Below are 27,021 nucleotides of genomic sequence, written 5' to 3'. Positions count from 1 at the left end.
TAAGTCTCAGCTACACTTTTGCCATAGTTTTTTTTTTTTTTTTTTTTTTTTTTTTTAAGCTGTTCTGCCCTTTTAAAAGTTGATAGTGATGTACTTGTCCTGTCTGAGGCATAAGATGATACATGTCCAACCTGAAAAAAGATAAAAATGTTCTGTTTCATTTGCAAGCAGTTTTTCGTACAAGGGGAGTGGAAGTGGTTTGCAGTCATCCCACGCTGCTTTAACCATTTGGAATTGGTCATCCTATTACTGCTAAGTACGCATTCGCAGATTAATAAACAGAACGCTCGAGATTCCGACATTTATTTAACCCTTGCATCCCTGTCAATACGCATAACAGGATTTTAAAAGGGCGTGTTTTTTGTTTTTTTCCAATGTTGTTTCAGGGAACGCATAAGTGTAGATAATTTATGTATAGGCTTTTGTTTACCAGTACAGTTTTATGTAAATCATTTGTTTTTTAAAAAAACACAAAACAAAAAAACTAGCTATGTAATTAGTCAACAGAAGGGGATACATTTTTTTTTTTTTTTTTATGGATTTCCCGGTTTGTGGCAACGAACCCTGAACAGTGGAGTTAATATAACAATGAATTGGAATCTGTGCATTTGATAGATTCTGTAAAATATGTAAGCTTTGCTTCTGCTGTTATTATTATTATTATTATTATTAAATCAAACAATTAACATTTAAACCCATTTACATACAGTTAGCAATTATTATATAAATATACCAAAGTTATAAAATCACTAGGTTTTACATTACAGTTCCACCTATAATCATTTTTAATAAATGTGCAATTTTATATTTTTATAAATCACAGCACCCCTTTACTTTAATCACAGCATGGTCTGCCTTTCAGTTACACACCGGTAACAATTTTTTCTTGCGCATTGCAAAGAGGCTTTACGGTACAATCGAGGATGATCTGCCCTTCACAAACATGGCGCCTCATTGTACTGCTCGGGTCACACAAACATGGCGCCGCCCATGCACTACACTGATGCTAACAAATGCCATTTACAAACTAACAAGTAAGCATTTGCTTGTAATCTCTGTTTTAATTTAGTTTTACTTGTATAAACAACTCGGGTTACTGAATAACAAACTACGCACTTCGCTGCGAATGTGCACCTTTACAGGGGAACACATACTGAGCATTCAGCTCCGCTTTAAAAGTGATTTATTTCTGTGTGTCTTTTTTTCCCTGTCCTGGCATCCACCCATGGCCTCCACCAACCCCACAGGTAAGTGCTTTACTTGGTTATGTATGTACTTTGTGGAATTGCCAATTTAAAACAATTTATATGCATTTTAAATAAACACAGTTCTTTGAATATAATTGGGGGGGGGGGGCTGTCATAAGGAGCCCATTTATTACAGTGTATGTGTATATATATATATATAATATTTCTATGCAGGACAGCCGCTATAAGATTGTTACCTTTATTAAAAAATTGCGTCCATTTAACCTACCGGTTAAGTGACAGCCCTAATTTTTAATACATTTACAATGTGTTTTTTTTTTTTTTTTTTTTAATATATAGAGCTATAGCGCTTTATAATAATTAAGCTGAAGAAATACCCCAGAACTCATTTCATTTATTCATTTATTTAATGTCATTTTTAAATTTTTCTTTTACAGGAAACATTACCGGGTTTCAAATGGATTGGAAACAGAATCAAAGAGTTAATGGACAATGGGAATGAAGTATTGTTTGCATTTGAGGAGTCTATCGGTATGTTTTTTGTTTTTTTTAATCCTAAATATTGAAAACGATTGTAACAATGATCATATTGGCATTTAATCAATACTGTACTGTTCTGCATCAGTCCTAAAAGTAGATGTTAGACTACTTTTGTGGGAGAAGGGATAGTTTGCAGATGTGTTTTATTTGTTAAAATGTATTTTGTTTCATAGAAAAAAACATTAGGTTCTTGAATTGAATACATTTAAATATATTCTTTGTCTTTTTTTTATACACTACACTTGATACAGACAGTGTGGTTTGAAGAGGCTGAGTTAATTCAATAACTAGTCCCTTGGGCTTGTACCAGCATTTAATTATTTTTTTTATGTGGCACATCGGGATCCCATGATCTCTAGTGAGCAGTTAGTCGACTGCACTGAATTCATTTGCTCTCCTCTTACTGGATGTTAGATGATCAGGTAAGTCTGTAGAAGATTTATTTATTTTTTGAGCTGGTTTGGATGCCGCAGAAGATTGAAACGTACGTGTGTGTTTGAGTCCTATTAAATTGAGTAAATCATATCTTCATGTTTCCCATGACTTGAGACCAGTGTTGTGAACAGCTTTGTTCAATATAAAATTCACTTACCTGTTGTATTAGCTTCCAGTACCTTAGTGGTGGCATTTTAATATTCTTCCATTTTGGCCACACATGGTTTACAAAGATGGTTAGTGTTTGCCAAAAATCCCCATCTCAAATGCCGTAGGGGTCATTTTTAAGAGTCTAGACTGTGGCATATTGGAATACTGCAGCTGGTAGCAATACAGCTACTGTTATTAAGAACATGGAGGTATTGTCTAACTATGGCTCTTTTAACCGCTCTGATGTTAATTAAACGTTATGGCAGTTGACTGCTAATAACACACTTTAATTTTGTACCCTGACATGTTAAATATTCTTTGGATTTTTTCTCTACCCCAGGATTCATGTGTGGTACTTCAGTCCTTGATAAAGATGGGGTTAGTGCTGCTGTTGTGGTGGCAGAAATGGCAGCCTATTTAGAGACCAGGAACCTTGCTTTGTCCCAGCAACTTTCAAAAATATATGAAATGTGAGTCAAAACCTTCTAGAAAGATGCATTGTTTAACCCTTTTGGGATCTCTGCTGAAGTAAATTCAGGGAGCTCATTTTGCAGATAAAAAGTTCTTAGACAAGTATGTAATGTAGTGAGGGTGAATGGTTCTGAAACATGGCCTGCAGTCTGAGTGTCTGCAGAACAATGACTCCAGAGCAGTGCTTCTCAATCCTGGTCCTGGGGGACCACTGCTGTGCTGTTTTTTGTTCCAACCAAGTGCTCAATTACATAATTGAACCCTTAATTGAGCTAATAATTTCCCTAATCTGAGCTTTTTAATTATTTTAAACCGATGGAGATTTCAAGTTAGGTATAAAAGTTAAAACTTAAATTCTACAACTTTTTTATAAGCCACACTATTTAAAAAGTCAAATTAAGCTAGTTGTTAGTTCAATTAAGGGTTCAGTTAAGTAACTGAGAGCTTGGTTGGAACAAAAACCAGCAGGACCAGGACTAGGACTGAGAAGCACTGCTCTAGAGCATATAGTGAAAAACTATTACTGCTCAGCTGTTAGTGTGTCAAGACCTCAGAGAGGCAAACTGTCCTGAACTGATTCGTATCAATGTACCTCCCTTGCCCTGCAGCTATGGCTTCCACATTTCAAAGACTTCCTATTTAATCTGCCAGCACCTTCCGACAATCAAAAGAATATTTGACCGTCTTCGCAACTTTGGAGGCGAGAGGGAGTACCCAAGGTCCTGTGGAGGATACAGTATCGTCCACATCAGAGACGTCACCACGGGGTATGACAGCAGCCAGCCTGGTCAGAAATGTGTAAGTTTATTTCAGCTCAGTTCGAAGGTTCATCACCCCTGCCTAGAAGCAGCCTAGGTATAGTTTGAATTATGAATCTCGTGCTATTATGAAAACAGTAATGTGCACACTTTTACAAGTTTTATTAGAATGTCTGCATGTTATATACAGGTTGCTCGCTACAAGGTGTGCAAGGATGTCCGCTGAGGCAGCTCTATCATGCACGTTGTATATGCAGGTGGTGCACGAAATGTGTGTGATATTTAGGGCTTTTAAACGATAAAACACCCCAGATACAAAAAACAATTAAATCGGTATATAGCCAGTAAACTGGAAATGGTTACTCAATTCACGCTGACTTCACCCCTTTGCCATTTAACAAAAATATAAAACCTACTACAAAAAAAAACAAACGACCTTTTCCAGTGCAGTTGGCTGTGTCCCTTCCTGACTTGTATCTCTCATTGATTCATTCTGAATACTTTAAACCCACCCCAACTACTGAGTAGCAGCAAATTCTTACATTTCTATTGGAGACTGCTTGCAAGATTTAAATCAAGATTACAATGGGAAGGCTTGTTCACATGATTTAAAGCTGTATTATGTTAGATAGGGAGAATTTAAAAAATAATTGTGAAATGTAAAGAAATGCCTAGATACAGTGACTACTGTTGTGACAGAATAAACCACCCAAGCATTTTGGACAATAACTGAAAACAATAATTCCGTACAGTATATAAATCGAAAGCCTTGGAAAAAACCTGATTTTACATAAAACTTGAAAATAGGTAAAAAAAAAAAAAAAAAAAAAAGCACCAATAAATGAAATGAATAAAACCCGAAAAGCAGAAGCCCTAATTCTATTATAAAAAATAGTATGCCCAGTGTCTGGCTGCTCAAACTGTGTGAAGTGACATCTCTTATACAATAATACACCCTACACACAACATATTAACTTACTATAAATCACACAAATTAAGATTGTACTCAGGAATAGCTTTAAAATGTAAGGTGCTGGTTGGAATGCTGGCGAATACTGCACTGTGATTGGTTGATTTCTGGTGTGATTTATAATTAAAAACATTACAGTATTTTGTAAGGATTTTTCTAATGTAGAAGGGAATTTATTTATGTACTTCAGCCCCCCACCCTCAAAAAGGTGAAGCCAGCTTAGAACATCATTTATAATGCAGAGCTTAACATTAATCACCTTTCCAAAACTTCCATTGGTGCAGGTGCTTCCTGTGACTAGAAACAGCCAGATGGTCACCTTCACTTTCCAGAATGGATGTGTTGCAACTCTGAGGACAAGTGGCACAGAGCCCAAGATCAAGTACTATGCTGAATTATGTGCTGCTCCAGGACAGAGGTTAGTGCTGGAGCATCCTTTTACACTGAATAATACTCCACAGTACTCGGCAGATTACCAGCAAAAAAAAGACTACCATTCTCATTACAGTTACCCTGTTGAAACTAGTAGTATATTGTCTTGGAGAATTGCAGGAAAATTATGAATCCACCTCCCAAATTGTTTCAGTCTTTGAATGTTGTGTATGGATCCTCCTTGATGACAATCTGCAGGTACAAACTTTAACCGTGGGCTATATCAATTTGACTTAGTGTCTCCAGCTATAAAGCCAATAGTTGTGGTGGTGGGGAAAAAACGATATGAGCATGTGGTGATACACAAGTGTACACAGTATAATCCTACAAGGTACAGTATATAATTTGCAACAATAAAAGGTACAGCATGGTAGTACAGTAAACACAATAGCTAATCTTAACATAATCTAATGCAGTCATGTACCACGTTGTCATGTGGATTCACCATTTATACCCTACTGTAGACTGTTGGGTTTCACTACTCCAAATAATGTATACTAAGCAGATAATGGTAGACCATATTGGATCAGTAAGTCTTTTTTAATTGAGACATGCACAGAAGCATGCATTCTACTAAAATGTTTTTGTTAGCTCTTTTTCCATGCTTGGGGTAAAGTTTCCTTCTCTTTGGAGGTGTGCATAACTTTCTGTTTCTCATTTTGCTCTGTTTTAAGCGACCCCGCTTGTCTGAAAGAGGAACTCCAGAAGCTGATTGATGTCCTGGTTGAAGAGTTTCTTGAGCCGGACAAGAACAAACTGATCCGGCGCTCCGTCTAGAAGCACATTCATTTGCACGGTCCTTGACACATTCACATTGAGGAGCGCATGAAGAAATGTTGCATTGATTTGTTGGATGGTTCATGCACACTAGTATATACCATTGCACTTTTAGTATGCAAAACATTAATCTCATCAAGCCTATTAAGTGTAGAGCACCACATACATTATAGCATATTCAAATTCAACTTGGCTTTGACAAGAAACAAGCATTTATGGGGATTTGAAACATAATAGGAAGAACCTTGTACAGAGGACAACCCTTTACTGCTATTTATAGTCACAGCTGTAGTGTAATGTTACAGGTAATGCATATGTGTTTACATTAATTGTAGTGGCAGAATCTTTTATCAGAGGCTGTTAACTACAATGTTTGGTTTTGCAAATACGTTTTGGTTCAGGGGTGCACTCTTAACCTTTAGAACAAGAGCTTTAAAAATCAGTTCATTTCGCTTTTGGGAAATTTTTTGTGAGCTGAGGGAGAAAATAATCCATAAGGACTACACATGCCGAATGTGAACGTGTTTATCTGCATCTCTGTGTACAGGAGGTACCACTTTCCTACTACGACATGACAGCAGTTTACAGACATGTTACAAAAACCTAAAAAGGATACTGCTGCCTTCCGTGAGGTCTCTGTGCTGTTAATACTGTGCGTCTTAAAATGAACGTTGTGTTCAAACCTGTGTTAGTAAGTTATTAGCCTAGTTTGCCCCCCCCCCCCCCCCCCCCCACACACACACACTAGTGGGTATAACTGAGAATGAGCTCCTAGTGGAAAGACTTGCAGTAAGTAGCTTGCAATTACATTTTCTTAGTTTTGACTGCCCTGCACCTTTTTGTTATGCTTGCTATTGCTCTGAGTGGTTTGTTATTGCAGTCAGTGATATATGTTTTGTATTTCTTTAGAAGTCTGTTGGAGTGCTTAGACTGAGTAAGGCTGTATTTTAAAAAAATAAGTACAGCAAACGTTTGCCTTATTGACGCAATGCCTGCTACACTGCATTGAGGAACCTGGCAGCCGGTTTAGTTTGGTTCTGAAAAATGATTGACTACACAATAGAGCTGCAAGATTTCTTTTAAAATGTGTTTAACCAAAAAGACACCAGTTGCATCAAAGATCAGTAATATTTCTGATAAAGATCGCTCTGTCCAGTACGAGAAGGCAACATTGCTTGATAATTCAACTGGTGGTGAAATTTATGAACATGTTTTTTAGAAGGTGGACATAAACTAAATGTCTACAATTTAGCATTTACTGTTCTTTCAGGTATTCATTTACATATTTAGAAGCAGCTGTTGTGTAATAACTCTAGAGAAAGTGATCCATTTTGAAGTGACAGTGCTATTTTGTTCTGGTTTAATAAATATTATCCTTAACCATATTTTTAGACCGTAAAATGCTGTGAAGTAAGCAATTTTTTACTGTGAAAAAAATAGTCCTAACTATGAGCTCAGGAGCGGATCGTTGGTTGTCTGGCAGACGTGTCGTTTACGCTAGATTCACCAGTGTCCGTCCTATTAGCGCACAGCAGTGCATTGCAAAAAATAAAAGGAGACTTTATTCAAAGTGGCAGATCACTAGGTCATGCTGCCTTGCTTTTATAAAGACACTGACTGGTCTTGTCTTTGCTGTTAGAAATGCGTAACAAGATAGAATGTAAGCTTAAGTTCTGGCTGCATCTGGGGCAGAAAAGAAACGGGTTTAAAGTAAGTGCAAAGGTTGACAATATGGCGCCTAAATGCCTTTCTTTACATGTCGCCTTGGAATATATAGGCCTTATGATTTTAAAAGACTATTGGTTGTACTGTGTGTGTGGGTGTTGTGAGTCTGAATACAAACTGGGCAGAGGGAAGGCTGGTGTCTTGAGCTGAACTGTTTTGCATTGAATTTCAAAGGCACCTTCTGTTCTCATTATTGGGGGTGGGGTGGGATGAGGTTACAGAGGATAAAAGGCAGATGCCTTCAAGATAGATTTTTTATATATATATATATATATATATATATATATATATATATATATATATATATATATATATATATATATATATATATATATAAATTGATAAATTGATTTATTGATTAATTTATTGATAATGATTGATCAAATTGCTAATGGTCTTGGAGTGAAGTAGAGTTTGTAAATGAAGCTTAAGCTTTGTTGTTTACATGAATTTACAGAATGTACCAGGTTGCATGCATGGCTATAAAACAGGGTATAACAAATGCCTGGCTACCTACTTTAAAAATACACTGCAGTATCAAGGAAGAGGTCATGCTCAGGTCAAGTAACCTACCTTTTGAAATGAACCTTTTGCTAATTTGTTGGAACACACAGATAAAGGTGTATTTAAAATACACTGCAGGTAAAAATAATTAGAGGATTATAACGACAGTCTGAGGCTTTGGCTAATTGAATAGAAAGGCTTATGAAAAAAAAAGCATGTACAATCACTGTTCTGTGTGAGAGATTGAGATAAAAACAGCCTGTAGCTGTTCAAAGATGTACTATTCTTGATGCTGGGTAAGACTATGAAAAGTTAATCTTTCACATCTCTTAAGAAAAACACAAAGAATTAAGTTCTTGTGTTACACAGCAGAGATGAACGCACCTGCAGGGGGCAGGCTGCTGCTGCTGGGGGGAGGGGATTTGCTGTATTTTCTAATGATTTGAATCGTGCGCACAATTCCAAAAGAGGAGGAAGAGCTTTACTTTTTATCTGCCTCTGTTATGTTACCTTGTTGTCATGATACCTCGTTGTTGGTTCAGAAATACATGTTTGTTTTTATTGCTGTGTTGCTTTTCAGGTATTTTTTTGTGTGTTTGAACTTGTACTTTTGCTCTGGGATAAAGCCTAAAAAAAGAAAACACCCAAACAAAAATCATTCCTTTTTTTTTTTATATGCCCAGTAAGGGAAACTGCCTTGGATTGTGCAATGTTATATTACTCCTGTGAGAGACAGGACAGGTTGCACTGCTCTATTGTGTGTCGGAGGTGGTTTTCAGTTTCTTACAGGTGACTGTCTCGACTATTGCAAATGCATAGAAAGCTAAGTGGCATTAATGTTTACAACAGAGCTGAGTATGTTCTGTATGCATCTTTACAGCTGTGAATTATACCCTAAATCTAGTCTAAAGGTGTGTAGACAATTTGGTTGTTTGATGGGTGGGCTTCTGTTTATTAAGAAATTGTAGCTGAAAATGCAGACAGTTACAAGAGATGGAGGTCTCCTGTATAAACTCTGAAGTCCACTATTTATTTATTTTTTGTTCTTCTACAGCATGGCGTTTTTGTTTCCTTTCATGTAATTGTGGAAATCGACCCCCAGAATCAAACAATTATAAATAGGGAGTGCTGGTATTCAGGAGAATGTATTGTAGAGCAAAAACATTACGTAGGAGCACTGCCTGTTGCATTTCAAATTTAAAGTTAATGTTGCTGTACTTTTTATTTTAAACGACATTACATATGACCGAAGGATTAAATTGTCAACAGTTTAAAAGATGGGCTCCGGTATCTACTCGAAGGGAGGTATGTGGGGTGAGATTTGACACAGACAATTTTTAAATGGCACTTATTTATTTTCTAATTAAATTAAGCTTGTTTACGTGCAATTTATTTGTTTTCCTTGAAGTGGCATCAAGAGAAGTGCAGTGTGTAAGCAAGCAAGATGTATAACCCTGCCTGTTTCTGAAAGTATTTTAGACCCTTGTCTCACATGTGTAGCATATTTGAAAAGTTCCTGTCTAATGTTATGAAATCCTAACCCAGGTTTAATATGGAGGTATTTATTGAGTCACCAGGTAGAGTTACTGGTAGAGCCAGGATCAGTTCATAAGATTTATTTTATTTTCAGTGCAATTTTGTCGCACAAGCTGAATTTACTTTTTGAACCCTGCAAATGTCTTATTTAATCAAGTTGTATGACTTTGATATGGGGTGTATAATAAAATGTGTGTTATTTTTGTTTTATTTATTTATTAATGTATTATTTATTCATGCTATTTTCTGTATGCAAAAAGTTTAAATGTGTGGGTTTCAATAAATAAACATATTTTTGCTTGTGGTATTTGCAAACTGTTTTCCATTTTGTGTGTGTGGTTTTTTATTTTTTTGAATCGGTCAATTAATCTGTACCCTGTTGATAGAAGCCATGTGGATTGCTTTTAATCACTTGTTTTTAGTGGAGGTCCTGGGATAAGCAAGAACAGATAGTTGATCCAGGGTGATTTACTCAGTGCTATGATATACTAATATCGACTTGAGTGGAGGCTTACAGTGGAAAACTGTTTCCCAGTAGGTTGAAAAGGTGGCAGATAGGGGGCACTGTTTACTGAAGTTTGCTTTTTTAACAGAAAGGGAACCGTTTTCCACTATAATAAGAAAACTGAATTAAATATCTGTTATTAAACCTGTGTATGCTGAGGGCAATACTGTTTTGATTATTGGCATCTGAGAGTCATCAAAGGGCAGTAGTTCTTTGGACTTTTTTGCCCACTGGAGTAACTATTGGCTGGTATGTCAGCAACTGCACAGACGTAACTATTCGCCAGTAGGGTTGCAAGTTTAAAACTAGAATGAACTACACCACCTGTTCATCTGATAGGACTGCCTCCCATGCATACGATGCTAGTTTCCATTGCTGCATGTCCATGTGCTCTGTCTGTTTTAATCTGTTACTGTGCTGAGTGGAATGGTGCTCTCCAACTAGCATGTTGACACTGTGCTAACATTAGGGTACATATGTTAAAAATCAAAATTGAACAATATCTTAATTCTACATGTCCTGCCAATGTGTTACCAACCTGCTGGCTTAATCCCCACAAATTGTCGTTAGTTTGAAGTATAGTATAGACACAGAAAGAGAGACTTGTTGAAGCATACAGTGTGCCTGCTCGACTAAGAATTTTCTTTTCATCTGAGTTGTGTTTGGAGGATTAAGTATGGGGTAGCAGATTTTCACCTAAAAAGTTACCTTGGCACCAGTAATTTTCTATGTGTGAAGCCCGCTCTAACATTTAGATCCTTAAAATAGACCCCAATGTGTTTTTTTGTTTTGATCACTATCACTTTAAAATTGAAAAGAAGATTATAGCTAGGGTGCATTTCTTGTAGCTGATGGTTATATTTAAAATCAGTGGAACTGAAACCGAAACAAAAACACAGTAATTTAAAAACCTGCTGCACCTTGATAATGTGAGCAAGTGAAAATCCTGGAGACAATTAGGATGAAAAGGTGACACTACTATTGGGGGTTAAGTGTAAACCGCAAGGTGAGAAGATAACTTCAAACAGCAGTTACTAAAACAATACACCTGGGAAACTATTCAAGGGAATGTAGTTGCATTTAATGTCAGCTTGGTATATCTGCCTTGGTTAAAGATGTCTGCCATATACAATAATAATAATCTGCAAGATAAATCACAAATTAGGGTCTCGCCCACCACATGTTTATTTTGTTCTAAAGAACTGAATCATCAGTCCTACTGCATGTTGTCTATCTGCCTGTGTACTGCCCCTGGGAAATGAGTTAGTATAAACGCAAGAGCTGTAAGTTCCTACAAACTGAACAGTGAAGTGCAGGGTTAAAACATGTGCAAGGAGCACCAGGTTTTCTGAATATTTAATATGGTAATGTAAATTAGTTAGGATTGCTGGAAGTATTTTGTTAGCTCCATGGCCTTTTAAGGGTTAAGGGTTTTTCAACCTATACCCTGCTTGGACAAGCCACAGCTTGTGTATCTATCTCTGTGTGTGTGTGTTGGTCTTTCCTAGACCTTTATACTGTTCTTCATGCTGTTTTGCTGACAGCTTTACCATCACCATGTGGCAAGATGGCAGGAAATGAATGGACTCTCACACAGTACTATAGGGTAGGAAGCACTGGTGTGCAAGTTTAATAATAAATCAATAAAAGGGTTAAATAAAAAGTAACACTTTTAAAGAACAGCAAAACAAAATTACATGATGGCCAAAATAAACAAACACAAAACAAATATCGTGCTGGTACAGCAATCAGGTAGGTAGCAGTTGCTTTTCTATCTCACAAACACTTTCCGTTTCTCTCTCCACTCTCATTCCTCTGCCCGGAGTGGCTGTTTTACTTTTAAATTGAGCAAATTGGGAGATGGCCACATTCTGCACAAGCTTTAGCTGGATGGCGGACCCCATCCACACTGTAAAACAATAAGAACAATAAAGGCTATAAATTGTACTGGTACCATACCGTACCGACCTGGTGCTGAACCGACTCAGTTCTGTACTGTACCGTATAGTCTGCACCAACCCGGTGCTACATGCACAGAACCAGTACCAAACCAACCTGTGCCTTCCCAGTTCTGACCCAATACCACCCGGTAGTTACATTACCAGTCTGGTATCAAGCAGGTCGTGTTGTACCTTGCTTGCTATTTGCTTAATGCCTGGGTTTTATCCCTGTGACGGGTGGGCGAACAGGAGCTGGCATTTTTGTCTGAGGACATGGAGTCAGACAGCACGTCCCCTGCGGATAAGCTCAGGGTCTATGGACACATAGATGGTGCAACATGCAGTGAAGCCAGGCATGGCCCAGTTTCTGCCAGTGGAGGCTTCTATTGCTGCGTTGGTACAGGAGCCTGATTTAGCGCACCTGTCCAAGGATGTTTTTTTCACGATTCAGCCAGATGAGCTGTGCCTAGCTAATAAAAACCTTCTCCATCTGTTTAAACTGAACAAGCTGGCTTAGGTAGAAACCTGACTGCGCTGATAGCCGCACGCAGGCAGCTTTGGCTTTGCCAGGCACATGTTCCTGATAGGGACAAAGCGCCGCTGTTGGATGCCCCTATTATACTGCGGCATACCTTTGGTCCCGTGGTGGATGAGATGCTGCAGTGCTCTCACCACATGAGGGATTCTACGAAGGATCTGGCCTCAGCAGCCTCAGGGACTGACTATGCCGGCTGCTAGAGGTGGTATTTGGAACGTCCACTGGCTGTTCACCGCGGAGGCTCTAATAGGTTCCAGCAGAGAGGCAAAAGCCTCAGACATCTGGATGCTTAAAACCATTCAAACCGGCTACTCTGCAGTTTAACCATGGTCCCCGTCCCTTCTGGGGCGACTTCAACATCTGTCACCGATCTAGCAGGAGGCACCAGCTCTGCTGCACAGCGGGCTATTCGTATGGTATATCCTGTCCAGTTGGAACTTGTCACCGACCACCTTCAACTGTTGTGCTTGGACTCCAGGTCCACTCTGTCCACTCGGTCAGATGGCCAACTGCCTCACATCGAGAGCAGGTGCGAAAGAGACGTGTGTGATAGATGTAGTCAAAGTGACAGGCAAACATGTCCTTAGTTACAGGGGATCCAAATCTGAGGGTGCATATACCTTAGAGAACAAGGCTGTTGACCATGGTAAGTTTTTGGAGTTCATTCTTCTGCTAAGAAAATATGATGTGTGCCTGCAAGAACACATGAATAACTGCATAACAAAAAGCAAGAAGCTGCATGAATCTTGGAGGAGTGGAGGAAGGATCCCTTGTTACTTTGCTCTCCCAGAAGACTCTGGTTTTCAACTCTGATGCAGCTCCTGAGCGACAAGCCCTGGAGACTGCCCAAGTGCTGTGACCTGTGGCCTGTAGCTCTGGGTCTGGCCTCTGAACAGCTGCATTTGAGCAGCCTGGGTCTGTCCAATAGAGTTATTGACTCCTTGCGTCCACACATTCCTAGCACGGGTACCAGAGGAGCAACTTACAGATCTGGTGTCTGCCTCATAACCCTGGTTCCCTGAAATAAAAATGTAACCGCTACCCTCAAGGTTTCCATGTCCATGACGGTAGCAGGCTTGAAGGGAAAATGACGCTCAGTTCTGTGCATGCAGTCATTTTATACCCTTGGGGGTGGGCATGGTTGCATCAAAGAGGCTCGGGTGAGCAGCTTTGATACAAAAGCCCACAATCTCCAAATTAGGGTAAGCTATTACAATGTAAGATAAAATCCCTTCTCGTGTGGGGGCTTATTCTGGTTTCGGGTGTTAGAGGTTAATACCCATTCGATAATGGTTACATTTCTATTTTAGGGAACCATTCTGAAGTGTTGAAAGAGTTAAAGTCAATTTCACAAATGCATTGTTTTTTTTTTTTTTCCCTTCGTCCATGTTAAAAAATATTTGTCTACCTAATACATAAAGACTTTCTTACATTCTTGACCTTCTGGGTCTCTGTATTAAATGAAATCTACCCCCCCCCCCCCCCCCCCCCCCCCCCCCCCAAAAAAAAAAAACAAAAAAAACAAAAAAACCTTCCTGTGTTTAATTCATAATGAAAATCAAACAACAAAAAGAGAACGCTACTATAGTAAGAAGAGATCTGTTTCCTAAAGGGATTATGATTGTTTGTTTTACATTGAGTAATGTTATAATTAAAGGTCATTCGGCTAAAAGAAGATTATTCTGCTAATCGCCACATGAGGCCGCCAAAGACCTTTGAATTACAAATTTATACCCACTGTATTCTGGTTTGGTTAGGTACTGAAGGAGGATAATCACTCCTAGCTTTGAATTGACAATAGAGAGTGTGGGGAGAAGCAGTCTCCCTCCAGAGGAGAAGCAAAGATTAAAATAAAAAAACAACTGTAATGTTATAGCTGATTTAATCCACCAAAAACAAGGGCAAAAAATATTCATGTCACCGATACCATTTTAAAACTGCTGCTGACCAAGTTTCAAAATTGTTGTTTATATAGATAGATATGATTTTTTCTCCTTTAATTAATACATCTTCTATTGTAGTAATAATATTGTCACAAAAGTGAATATCATCTTAACTGTTACTCAGCATTTAAGTACCCCTGTTTCACAGATTGAACTGTGTGTTATTCCCACTCCACCCATCAGCACACGTACAATCTTTTTACCAGCAAACTGTCGTGTTCATGATGCAGCTGCACAGTGGAGTCTAATTAAACAGCCAGTACACACCCAAAGACTAGGCTCAAGTTTGGCAGAAGCACTCAAGCTTTAAATGCTTCTTATTATGATTTCTTCTGGCACACATTTGAAGCAGGCACCCAGAATACGAGATGACATGCGTATCAGACAGAAAATCAAACAGTAATTTAGGAAGAAATCCACCACTTCCATACAGTGCATTAACACTCAGATTACAGAGGAAGAAATACATGGGCTCATGAAGTGTCTTTTCAAGAGCTATTATTACAATTAGAGTTACATTAACACAAATCATAAAGAGAGAACCTAGGAGAGTGTATATATATATATATATATATATATATATATATATATATATATATATATATATATATATATATATATATGTGCTTCATTAATTTAATCCATAGTAGCTTCTTGAAAATACCTGTGAATAAAAAATACATAAATCCATAAGTAAGTATGAAGACCAGCATGTACATACAGGTGGCATGACTCTGCAATTGCTTATCATATAATTGAAGTCATGATTAAAGGCCTGTGTACATTGTATCATTGTAATCAGAAAATGCTTGGTAGAAAAAGTACATAAACTACCATATTCCTGTGTTCTGTCTACCAGCTTAGTACCAAGCTTCAGATAAAGTCTAGCTGTAATAACAGCATTAACCAAATGAGGTCACTAAAGTCCTTCATATCAGCAATCCTAACTATCTTTTGTTTAAATACACGAGAGAATACCTTGGTAAAATAATACAATATAGACTATTGGGAGTGGCAATGCTCAGCGCAGAGAATTGAGTCATTAGCTGACAAGTATCACAGGCGAAGGTTGCAAATTGCAGTGCTTGCTATTCTCTGGCATTTTTTTTTTTTTTTTTTAATTTTGATTCAATTTAAAAGCTATTATTGAGTTGTATTCTTGTATTAATGTTGACTGATACGCACTGCATAAGATATGACTGTATAAAGAGGGGGAAGAATGAAAATCAGACTGGTGATTTCTGCCTGCTGCTGGACCAGCCCGGTCACTGACCTGCGCTCTCGGCGCCCTATCCTATTCCCGGCTCTCATCACTGTCTAGGGAGGTGAGTTAAAACAAGGACAGTGCTGGGTTTTAAAGGGGGAGGGGGCCTTGGGATGACTGTATGTGTTGCACAAATCAAGAGGAAGAGATGTTACAGGACAGAGGCCCTGCATGTGTAAATAGTGTGTTTTGTTTTGTAAATACAGATTATATGTTTTGATTTCAGTTTGGCAGGGATGGGGTTAAAATCTCATCCCTGCTAAATTCAATAGAAGAATGTGGCCTTGGCTTAGCTGATTAATTGAGGATCAATTGGGCCCAGCCACATGCTGTAAAAACGACCAATAAATGTCTGTTTTCATGAACAGCTGGCCCCTCCCCTTTTAGCTGGGAAGGATGCAGTGGCCCCTCCCCTTGTAGCTGCAAAGGTGACTGTGGCCCCTCCCCTTTTAGCTGGGAAGGATGCAGTGGCCCCTCCCCTTGTAGCCGCAAAGGTGGCAGTGGCCCCTCCCCTTCTGGCTGCAGAGAGGGTAGTAGCTCCTCCCCTTCTGGCTGCAGAAAGGGCAGTAGCTCCTACCCTCCCTTAGTGCCCACGGATCCCCTTGAGCTGGGCTTCTGAGGTCAGGTGGACGAAATCCACCAGCATCTCCACCTGGATGGCCCCGGGTATTTCCTCCCCTCTGTTTCTAGCCACAGGGGAGTCCAAGGGTTCAAAAGTTCTAGTTGTCTGGTAGACATGTGTTTATGCTAGATTCACCAGTGTCCTTCTATTAGCATTGCAAAAAATAAAAGGAGGCTTTATTCAAAGTGGCAGATCACTAGGTCATGCTGACTTGCTTTTATAAAGACACTGACTGGTCTTGTCTTTACTGTTGGAAATGCGTAACAAGATAGAATGTAAGCTTAAGTTCTGGCTGCACCCGGGGCAGAAAAAAAACAGGTTTAAAGTAAGTGCAAAGGTTGACAATATGGCGCCTAAATGCCTTTCTTTACATGTCGCCTTGGAATATATAGGCCTTATGATTTTAAAAGACTATTGGTTGTACTGTGTGTGTGGGTGTTGTGAGTCTAAATACAAACTGGGCAGAGGGAAGGCTGGTGTCTTGAGCTGTATTGTTGTGCATTGAATTTCAAAGGCACCTTCTGTTCTCATTATGGGGGTGTGTGTGTGTGAGGTTACAGAGGATAAAAGGCAAACTGGGGGGAAAATACCTTCAACTTATATATATATATATATATATATATATATATTATATATATATATATATATATATATATATATATATATATATATATATATATATATAGTGACGGATTGCCCTCTGGTCACACATTTTCCTTCTTCAAATAAACACAGGATGCCAGGAAACATTGTAGCCTGTGTTTATTATTTACAATAAAAACAAAATAAACAAAAGAAAACCTAACCTGATCTCGGGCCCTAGTTAAACAAATGATGTTCCTACCTAATATAGAGGCAGGCTAAGCCTGTTACCTCGTCACCAAAACCAAATCTCAATCCAAATACTTTTCCAATAGTTCATCATCCCGTTTCTACAATAACCAGCTTGCTCTCTATCTCTCCCAACCAAACTCCTACCATCACCCACACGAAACACACACACACACTCACACCCTTTTAAACTTAACTAACTAGTTCATTGAATTAACCTGGTCTTGGTTCTGACTCCTTCTGGTTCCTAATGTCCACCCAGTATGATCTCATCCAAACAAGACATTTTTTTTAAACCAGACTTAATTACTTTGTTTACCATCAAGTTAGTTTATGTTCTCTTTTCACATTTTGTTCTTTTCCTAACCAATCCTTCACTATATATATATATATATATATATATATATATATATATATATATATATATATATATATATATATATATATATATACACACACACACACACACACACACACATATATATAGATAGATAGATAGATAGATAGATAGATAGATAGATAGATAGATAGATAGATAGATAGATAGATAGATGACTGATCAAATTGCTACTTGTCTTGGCGTGAAGTAGAGTTTGTAAATGAAGCTTAAGCATTGTTGTTTACATGAATTTAAAGAATGTACCAGGTTGCATGCATGGCTATAAAACAGGGTATAACAAATGCCTGGCTACCTACTTTAAAAATACACTGCAGTATCAAAGAAGAGGTCATGCTCAGGTCAAGTAACCTACCTTTTGAAATGAACCTTTTGCTAATTTGTTGGAACACACAGATAAAGGTGTATTTAAAATACACTGCAGGTAAAAATAATTAGAGGATTATAACGACAGTCTGAGGCTTTGGCTAATTGAATAGAAAGGCTTATGAAAAAAAAAGCATGTACAATCACTGTTCTGTATGGGAGATTGAGATAAAAACAGCCTGTAGCTGTTCAAAGATGTACTATTCTTCTTTGCTGGGTAAGAATATGAAATCTCTTAAGAAAAACAGAAAGAAGAAAGTTCTTGTGTTACACAGCAGAGATGAACGCACCTGCAGGGGGCAGGCTGCTGCTGCAGGGGGGAGGGGATTTGCTGTATTTTTTAATGATTGAACTGTGCGCACAATTCCAGTGTCAAAACTGAATTCAATATCTGTTTTATTAAACCTGTGTTTGTCGGGGGCAATACTCTTTTGATTATTGGCTTCTGAGAGGCAAAGTGCAGTAGTTTTTTGGACTTTTGCCCACTGGAGTAACTATTGGCTGGTATGTCAGCAACTGCACAAACGTAACTGTAATCGTGATGTTGCAATGCCTAAAGGACTTTTTGTTTAGTTGGGGAAACTGAACTAATTCTTAAATTGATTAAATTAAATGATCATTATTTCAAATGTGTCTTAACAATATATTTACAATATTGTCATGCCATGCTTCTGTTATAGTAAACTTTTGATATGTTCTTTCAACAGTTTATTTCCAGTGCAGATACTTCAATACTTTTATTTTACTCCATTGATCTGTTATGAAGTAATTCAAGCTTTCAATGGAAGGTCCAGTTATTTACATCTAAATACAGGCCACTGTTAATATATTAGAATGTAATAAAATTATAGTGACTGAACTAAGTGTGACATTAGTTGTATTCCTTTAATAAGTTTACTGTTAGAGTCACAGTTTATACGTTAAATGATTTTATAACATTTAGTTCTAATTCAGATATGTCAGTATAGCAATCTCTTATAAACTGCAATTCTATTTTACTTCATTGATATACATAGAAGGCAAGAGGCTAACTTTGAATTTTTAGTTATTAATATTAATTGAATATTTAAACTCAGGACTGCTCATACATTTACTTAATGTTATTATATTATGTTTCTTATTTATTTAAATACTTTAGTTTTTTCTTACTATAATCAAACCTAGTTCGAGTGCTTCTAGCATATTAACTGTGCTCCGTAGATTCTGCCCTTCTGCTCTCGCTGGATCAGAATGTATTGAGACTCTGAGTCCAATTAAGGGAGGTTTGGAGCTTTCAACAGGCCAGTCTGACCTTCAATGCAATAACCTTCTCCACACAGGCCTTACACAGATCTGCTAATAATACTGTCTACTGTTTTTAAATTCCTTAAAACATATTACAGTCATTACAATATTTGTTGCAGTTTCACAAATGTTCAAATTGTTTCCCAAAGATCAGCCTGCTTCCAGTAGCTGTAACAGTCTTGGGCCAGTTTCTGCTCTCAGTGAGCCAGTTTCTACTCACAGGTCTGGCTGACGGTCTTTAAAATCCTGATACCTGCCAAAACTTAAATCTTGTTATCTGGGCTCCCATCTCTGCATTCTCATTCCCATCGTCAGTGGCCAAACACATTTTAACTAAATCTGGGTCCATCAAAGAACCGCACATCCTTGCAATCGAGGTCTTCCATGGAAAAGAATCTAATGACTTATAGCACAAAAGGGACGTGCCAGAAACATCTGTGACAATTTACTGTGAACAAATATTCACGCGCAGACACAAGGAATGTTTAATTAATAGTAGTATTCTATTAGGTACACAAATAATAAATAGAAATCAGAAAAGTCATAAAGTAAATCTCAGTCTCTAAGCACAAACACAATTAAAAAATCTCACTACTTTAACTTGACTTGCAGGCAATTGAAATAGGACACCGCCTGTCTCCTCAGGCACCGGCAAGCAAGCAAGCAAGCAAGCAGGCTGTGACGTAGTAGCTTGCTCACGCACATACACACACACACACAAACGACTACATCCAAGCACACAGCCTCAACTGACATGATGCAGACAATCTTAGAATATATCACATTAAGCTTATTAATGGTATATACATTAAGTATATGGCAAGTTTACTTTCATAGAAATTCTTCATACAACAATATGAGGTAAATTACTTATAGTTACTCCATCAAGTTTCACTAAAAGTTATTTCACACACAATGTGTGCAAACTGAAAAATTAACAGTTTAATTATATTTCAATGTGTTACAATTAATTAACTTAGTTCCATGAAAGGAAAATGCACCTGGAATAATACTCAACGGTTCCTTGAAGATTAGACTTTTGGTCTGCCGACTTGGAAACTCAATCTGTTGAACTGTCCAGTACAAAACTCTTCTCCCAGCAACGAAGCCTTCAATCCCACGTTGGATTAAACTTGGCAACAAAGCTTTCAATTCTTGATAGAATCAACAAACATCTGCAACAGTCTTCAGTCCTCGGTATAGGATTCACAACAGCACCCGTCCGCTCTGTCCTCTTCGCTGAATCGTTTAGCTACACAGGTAGCAGGGCACAGTTTCTTTAGGGTACTGCGGTTTTAGGTGTGTAGCAGACCCAGTCTGATAAGTGTCTGTACGTTTTATGACAGTCCTCTAGCCGGGCTCAGTCTCGTTGCTTGTGGTCGTTGACTTACTTGCAGCTTGCTTCCTCGTTTTGGATCTGTTTTCAGGCAGAGTCCTGTCTTGAGTCCCTGGAGTTGTAGCTTTACTTAGCAGGGTGACAGCACCTTGTTTAACATTCGATGTGGAGCGCAAAATGTTAAATTTTCCTTGGATTTTTATAGCCTTTTTCCTCTGCTGAGCAGCCACTTTCATGAGATCATTTGGGTTTCTTACCTTTTTAACTCACAAATCTTTGAGATGTGCCCTTTGTCTGCTTCCTTTTGTCCAGCAGCTTGTTGTTGCATTTGGGACTTGTTGACTTCTATATCTTATGTCTTCCTTGCACCAAACCGCTTGTGTTTGCAGTTTTGCAGTCTCTTCACTATCCTTTCAGCTTCACCCAGTCCAGATGCCCCCCCTCCTAATCCTGGTCATCTTTAGTTCAGTATTCCTGCAGGAACAAAGGGGCCCTTTTTCTTAAGACACAGCAGTTTGCTCTTTTTCGTAAGACAGAGGAGTTTGCTCTTTTCCTAAGACACAGCAGTTTCATTAATTAGTCCAGTTATGTCATTAATACATGTTCATGTATTATCATATTCAGGCAATATGTCCTACATCATCCACCCTTTTGTTTGGGAACTTATTTCTGAAGTTCAAGAACGACAACATAAACCTCACAACACATTCAAATACATTAACCCTTTTTAATGAAACTTGATTAATTTCTTATTTGCACCCTATCTGATTTTCTACATTTTTGCATATTTTTGACACTGAATGTTATCAGATATTCAACCAAAATCTAATATTAGATAAAAGGGACTGTGAGTGAACCAATAACACAGCATTTTGATACATATTTCATTTATTTATTAAGGAAAGTTATGCAACACCCAATGCCCCCGTGTGAAAAAGTAATCGCCCCCTTAGACTCAATAACTGGTTACGCCACCTTTAGCAGCAATAACTGCAACCAAACACTTCCTGTAGTTATTGATCAGTCTCTTACAGCACTGTGGAGGAATCTTGGCCCATTCATGCAGAACTGCTTCAACTCCGTGACATTTGTGGGTTTTCGAGCATAAACTGCTTGTTTCAGGTCCTGCCACAACATCTCAATGGGTTTAGGTCTGGACTTTGACTAGGCCATTCCAAAACTTTAAATTTCTTGTTCTTCAACCATTCTGATGTAGACTTGCTTGTGTGTTTTGGAACATTGTCTTGCTGCATGACCCAGCTGTGCTTAAGCTTCAGCTTCAGCTCACGGAGGGATGGCCTGACATAGTCCTGTAGAATTCTTTGATACAGAGCAGAATTCATGGTTCCTTCAATGATGGCAAGTGGTCCAGGTCCTGATGCAGCAAAGCATCCCCAAATCATGACACTACCACCGGTATGAGGTTCTTACTGTGGAATGCAGTGTGGTTTTCGCCAGACATAACGGGGCCGATGTTGGCTAAAAAGTTCCACTTTTGACTCATCTGTCCATAGAACATTGTTCCAGAACTCTTGAGGATCATCCAGGTGCTTTTTGGCAAACTTGAGACGAGCATTCATGTTCTTCTTAGTGAGCAGTGGTTTCCACCTTGCTACTCTGCCATGAATCCCATTTTTGCCCAGTGTGTTTCTGATGGTGGAGTCATGAACACTGAACACTGATGCGAGAGAGGCCTGCAGATCCATGGATGTTGTTCTAGGGTTCTTTTTGACTTCTTGGACGATTTTACACCTTGCTCTTGGAGAGATTTTGGCAGGGCGGCCACTTTTGGGAAGATTCACTACTGTCCCAAACTTTCTCCATTTGGACAATATAGCTCTGACTGTGGTTTGGTGGAGCCACAGAGCCTTAGAAATGGTTTTGTAACCCTTTCCAGATTGATAGGCATCAACAACTTTTTTCCGGAAGTCTTCAGGAATTTCTTTTGATCGTGACATGATGTGCCTCTAGAACGTGTGTGCTGACAACTTCACTCTGATGGTAAGGGCCAAAGTTAGTCAGATTTATATTGGGCAGGGCTGATTGTTAACCAAAGTATTCAACAGCTAACCCTAATTATCCCTTTAATTGGGTTGAGTTAACTAGGGGGTCAATAACTTTTTCACACCTGAAGATTTTCCCTGAGACTCCCTCTATATACTACAACAACCCAGAAAAAGATCTGACCAAATTCAATGAGAAAAATGTGCAAAAATGCAGAAAATCAGACAGGCGGCAAATACTTTTTCACAGTATTGTATGTATATATACTTATATATTTTCACTCTTACCTGCTGCAATCGCAGGACAAATATTCCCTTCCTGTTCTTTTACTCTCAGAGTGTTCCTTTACCATGACCTGAATTGTCTTAGATCTAATTAACATCCACTAGAAGCAAAACCAGAAATATTACATCCATGGCTTTCCTTACCACCAGATATTTTCAGACAATTACCCCCACTCCTACAACCAAGGCAGTCACTAACCCAGACAATATGCTCAGAGTGAATATAACTCCAAACTCTGTCCTATGGATAATTACGTTGTTTCTGGGTCCCAGTCTCAAATCCGAGATCTGAAGGTCAGTTGGAGTGATGGTAATTTCCACTGTGTGGAGCAACTTTTGATTCAGGAGCTGCTCTATAGCAGGATCCATTTGAAACTCATGTCCTCTAAAGACATCTAACATTTCAACTTCTGCCTTGTGAAAATCAATCTCCCAGTAATAAAGCGCTAAATCTCCAATGTGGGCAATCACCCCCCTTGGCACCATGAAATTAAGCAAAAAGGCGACTTCTCTTGCGCGTGTATCTACATACACTGGATTCGCACTTCCTTAACTGTACGCTAAATGCACTTGCAAGGGCTATACAATTTCTTGTGTTGTTGGCTGTATGGCTGTGAGAGTCATCATGGCATCCTGTGCTATGGGGGGGTGAACAGGACCTGGCTTTGACTCATTGTTGCTAATATACTGCACTTGAATCCATTGACGAGGTTTAGTATAACTAACCTCTTCATCCTCCCTTTCCAAGTATTCAGGACAAGGTCCCACAATGGGAAGGGTCAATTCAAAATCATAAAATGACTCACTCACGACCATGCCTACGTCTGTGTCATGTATGTCTCTAACACTTGCATGCAGTATGCCTGGTCTAAAGTCAATCTGCGCCCTTATCCTTACGAGATAGTTGGCTCCAACCATACAGTTTACTGGCAAACCTCTGACCACATGCACATAATGTGTAAACATCCTGTCTCCAATCCCAACACCGATAGCACTAATACCTGTGCTGAGGTCGGGGTGCTTACTGTAGGGGATGTCATTTAACCTCTCTCTTTTGTTTACCTGTACTAGCTGTAGGTTACCCTCTTGAATCTGATCAAACAGATACTCACTGAGCCTCCTTCGGCCCTATGACTGCCTTCAGTCATATCAGCTACTGATACTGGAGACATTAATTGCCCCTGCGGGGTCCTACTTTTTTCTTTGGTTTTGGGGGAGTCTGCTTGAGCTCTTTTCCTATTAGGTCCATGGCCTCTGCTCGTATTGAAAACGAGGGCTGTAGGGGACCATAATAAACAACATTTAACACTGACCCTTCTCTTTTGACGCATCTGCTTTTTTTCAAACTTCCTACTTCACTTATCAAACCCAGTTTCTTGCAGGATATTGGTTTCTTTACACCGGCCAACAACACTTTACTGCAGAAATCAATCAGGGGTCGGAGTCTCATCAATAGATCAGCCCCAATCAACAGGTTTTCTGCAGCTGCTTGTAATATACACACAATGGCTAACTCTGAGCTTCCCAAACTTAAAACAGACCCAGCTAATTCCCAGGGGGTGGATACAATCATTGTTATAACTATGAAACTCCTTCTTACTGGGTGTCAGTCTCACCTGTCTATTTGAGTCTCCTATGACCTGATTCAAATGATCAAACATCTCTTTAGTCATTAATGTAGCGTCTGCACCTAAATCCAGTAACACCTCGCAAGTTACAGCTCCGTGCATCATAACTGGAAAATATGGTCGATTACCTTTAATTATGATATCTCCCAACTTTATTCCCACATTGTAATACCACCCAGGTCTGACACAGTATGCATTTCCATGCTTCCCACCTCACTGTCTGTCTCAGTGGCTCCTCTCTGCTTGACTGTATTAATCTGGGGCAGCTGTATTTGTTTCCAGTCTAGTCACGTGGAGGTAGCTGTTGGTGCTGTAGCCTGTATGTTCTGTCTGGGCAGTGCTGACACTCGTGTCACTTGGGGGCTGCTTAGGAGTCAGCTGTTTCATAGTTTCTTGTATCTGCTTAAGCAAGTTCTTTAATCTCTGATTTAGCCTTTTCTGTCGGGTCGAACTGTGAAGTTTTACAGTCATGCTCACCAGTTCACTGAATGTCATTCCAGACCCTAACGGTGTTCTGTGTGTGTCTCTTGTGTTCGGAAAGCCAGGGGTATTTGGGTGCTGGTCTTGTGGAGACCACACTGACAACTCAGGCTCCTCTGCGTATATATTGCAGGTCTCTGCGATATTGAAAAGCCAAACTGCTAGCCTGTGGATTTTGGGGAGGCAGTGCATGCATATCAGACAGAAAATCAAGATTTAAGTAAAGTAAATTTACAGTATAATCGTAAATCTCGAAAAACTACTCACTTCTAAATCTTTTGTAGTCATTTTTGTATTACTTTAGTATAAATACATGTTAATTTGGATTCATATGTTGTTTTTTTCTGACTTTATGTGAATGAAAAGACACGAATTTTCCCTGTTTTCTCATTGGAAATAGTGCTATTTTGAAATATCACTGTCCTGGTCACAAAAGCAAAGTTTGTGGGGAATAATAGCCATTTTCTATACTTTTGAGGCATAAGCAATTAGGAAATAACACTTACTACCCAGGAACAAAAAAAAAAAAAAAAAAACAAAAAAATTGTTACACGCTGTAATCTAATATAGACTATTAGGAAAGGCAACGCTCAGCGAGGAGAATTGAGTCATTAGCTGACAAGTATCACAGAAGAAGGTGGCAAATTGCAGTCCTAGTTATTTTGTGTTATCCATGCAACTTGATTGAGCCTACCAAAAATTAATTTCACTCATTAATTATTAAAAAGGAGGAGCCGCTGCTGTATCCAGAATCAGAAGGGGAGGAGCCGCTGCTGTCTCCAGAATCAGAAGGGTGAAGAATCAAAGTTATGCCCTGATGAATCAATCATCACTGCAGTCACCGGTGCTCTAACCTCTGCCTGCTGCTGGACCCGCCCAGTCACCAACCCGCGCTCCCGACACCCCATCGATGCTGCCGGGGTTCCTGTTGCTGGCTCTCGTCCCTTCCTAGAAGCGATGGAATTTGAACCGACCCCCCCTCCAACCCGCCTGTAAGAGGTGAGTTTAAAAACAGACAGTGTTGGGTTTTAAAGGGGGAGGGGGCCTTGGGATGACTGCATGTGTTGCACAAATGAAGAGCAAGAGTGCATGTGTAAATAGTGTGTTTTGTTTTGTAAATACAGATTATAGGTTTTGAATTTCAGTTTGGCAGTGATGGGGTTAAAATCTCATCCCTGCTAAATTCATTTGAAGAGTGTGGCTTCAGCTCAGTTGATTAATTGAGGATCAATTGGGCCCAGCCACATGCTGTAAAAAGGACCAAGAAATGTCTGTTTTAATGAATAAGTTTAAGTTCGATATTCCTGAAACTGCTCTGGACTATTGGTGGTTTCCCCCCACTCCTAATGGAAAGACTTGAAGTAAGTAGCTTCCAATGGTATTTTCTTTGTTTTTACTGCCCTGCACCTTTTCGGTTTGCTTGCCATTATTCTGAGTGGTTTGTTATTGCAGTCAGTGATTGTAACAGGGGGTCTTAGTACATGCTGCTTTTGTTGTGGGTGTCCGCTGAATGATGAGAGAGAGACGGAGGGATGCGGTTGACAACACCACTCAGGCGTCTAGGTTTTATTTCAAATAAACCAAAAGTTGCAGTGGCAGGTGGATGCCACTAGGGTACCAGAAATGATAGTGGTGCAGGAGGACATACACAGACAGAGTGCAATCAAAATAACATCTCCAAAAATGCAAAACAAAATACAGTGAGAAAACAGCTAAAAACCAAAGTTTGCCAAACACAGGCTTAGCGCTGCTCCCACAAAAAGGGAGGTCCTGCTTCGGAACCTACTCTGTGACACACTAAAATAAACTGTTGTGGGATTTGCTGTATTTTTTAATGATTGAACTGTGTGCACAATTCCAGTGTCAAAACTGAATTCAGTATTTGTTTTATTAACCCTGTGTATGTTGAGGGCAATACTGTTTTGATTATTGGCATCTGAGAGTCGTCAAAGGGCAGTAGTTCTTTGGACTTTTTTGCCCACTGGAGTAACTATTGGCTGGTATGTCAGCAACTGCACAGACGTAACTGTATTCGCCAGTAGGGTTGCAAGTTTAAAACTAGAATGAACTACACCACCTGTTCATCTGATAGG

The 27,021-nt window shown here is 39.0% G+C and overlaps 1 protein-coding gene across 1 annotated transcript; it reads left to right on the top strand.

Annotated features, from left to right (window-relative positions):
* Positions 1-684: 684 nt before the first annotated feature.
* On the top strand, positions 685-7,717 carry LOC121320369 (glucose 1,6-bisphosphate synthase-like). Its single transcript, XM_041258617.1, has 6 exons — positions 685-1,247; positions 1,646-1,739; positions 2,674-2,803; positions 3,413-3,602; positions 4,817-4,950; positions 5,639-7,717. Exons 2-6 carry the CDS (start codon positions 1,694-1,696, stop codon positions 5,739-5,741), a joined length of 603 nt encoding a protein of 200 aa, XP_041114551.1. The 5' UTR covers positions 685-1,247; positions 1,646-1,693; the 3' UTR covers positions 5,742-7,717.
* The last annotated feature ends 19,304 nt before the right edge of the window (positions 7,718-27,021 follow it).

The sequence above is a fragment of the Polyodon spathula genome, chromosome 9 (genome assembly GCF_017654505.1).
Source record: "Polyodon spathula isolate WHYD16114869_AA chromosome 9, ASM1765450v1, whole genome shotgun sequence".
NCBI classification, from domain to species: domain Eukaryota; kingdom Metazoa; phylum Chordata; class Actinopteri; order Acipenseriformes; family Polyodontidae; genus Polyodon; species Polyodon spathula.
Note: the sequence above shows the minus strand (reverse complement) of the source record. Positions and strands in the feature narration are given on the sequence as shown.

Excerpts from the sequence above, each read along its gene's own strand:
- LOC121320369 (XM_041258617.1), top strand. The coding sequence starts at position 1,694 with ATGGACAATGGGAATGAAGTATTGTTTGCATTTGAGGAGTCTATCG. Across the intron at positions 1,740-2,673 it reads TGCATTTGAGGAGTCTATCG|GATTCATGTGTGGTACTTCA; the intron begins GTATGTTTTTTG and ends TCTCTACCCCAG. Across the intron at positions 3,603-4,816 it reads GCCAGCCTGGTCAGAAATGT|GTGCTTCCTGTGACTAGAAA; the intron begins GTAAGTTTATTT and ends CCATTGGTGCAG.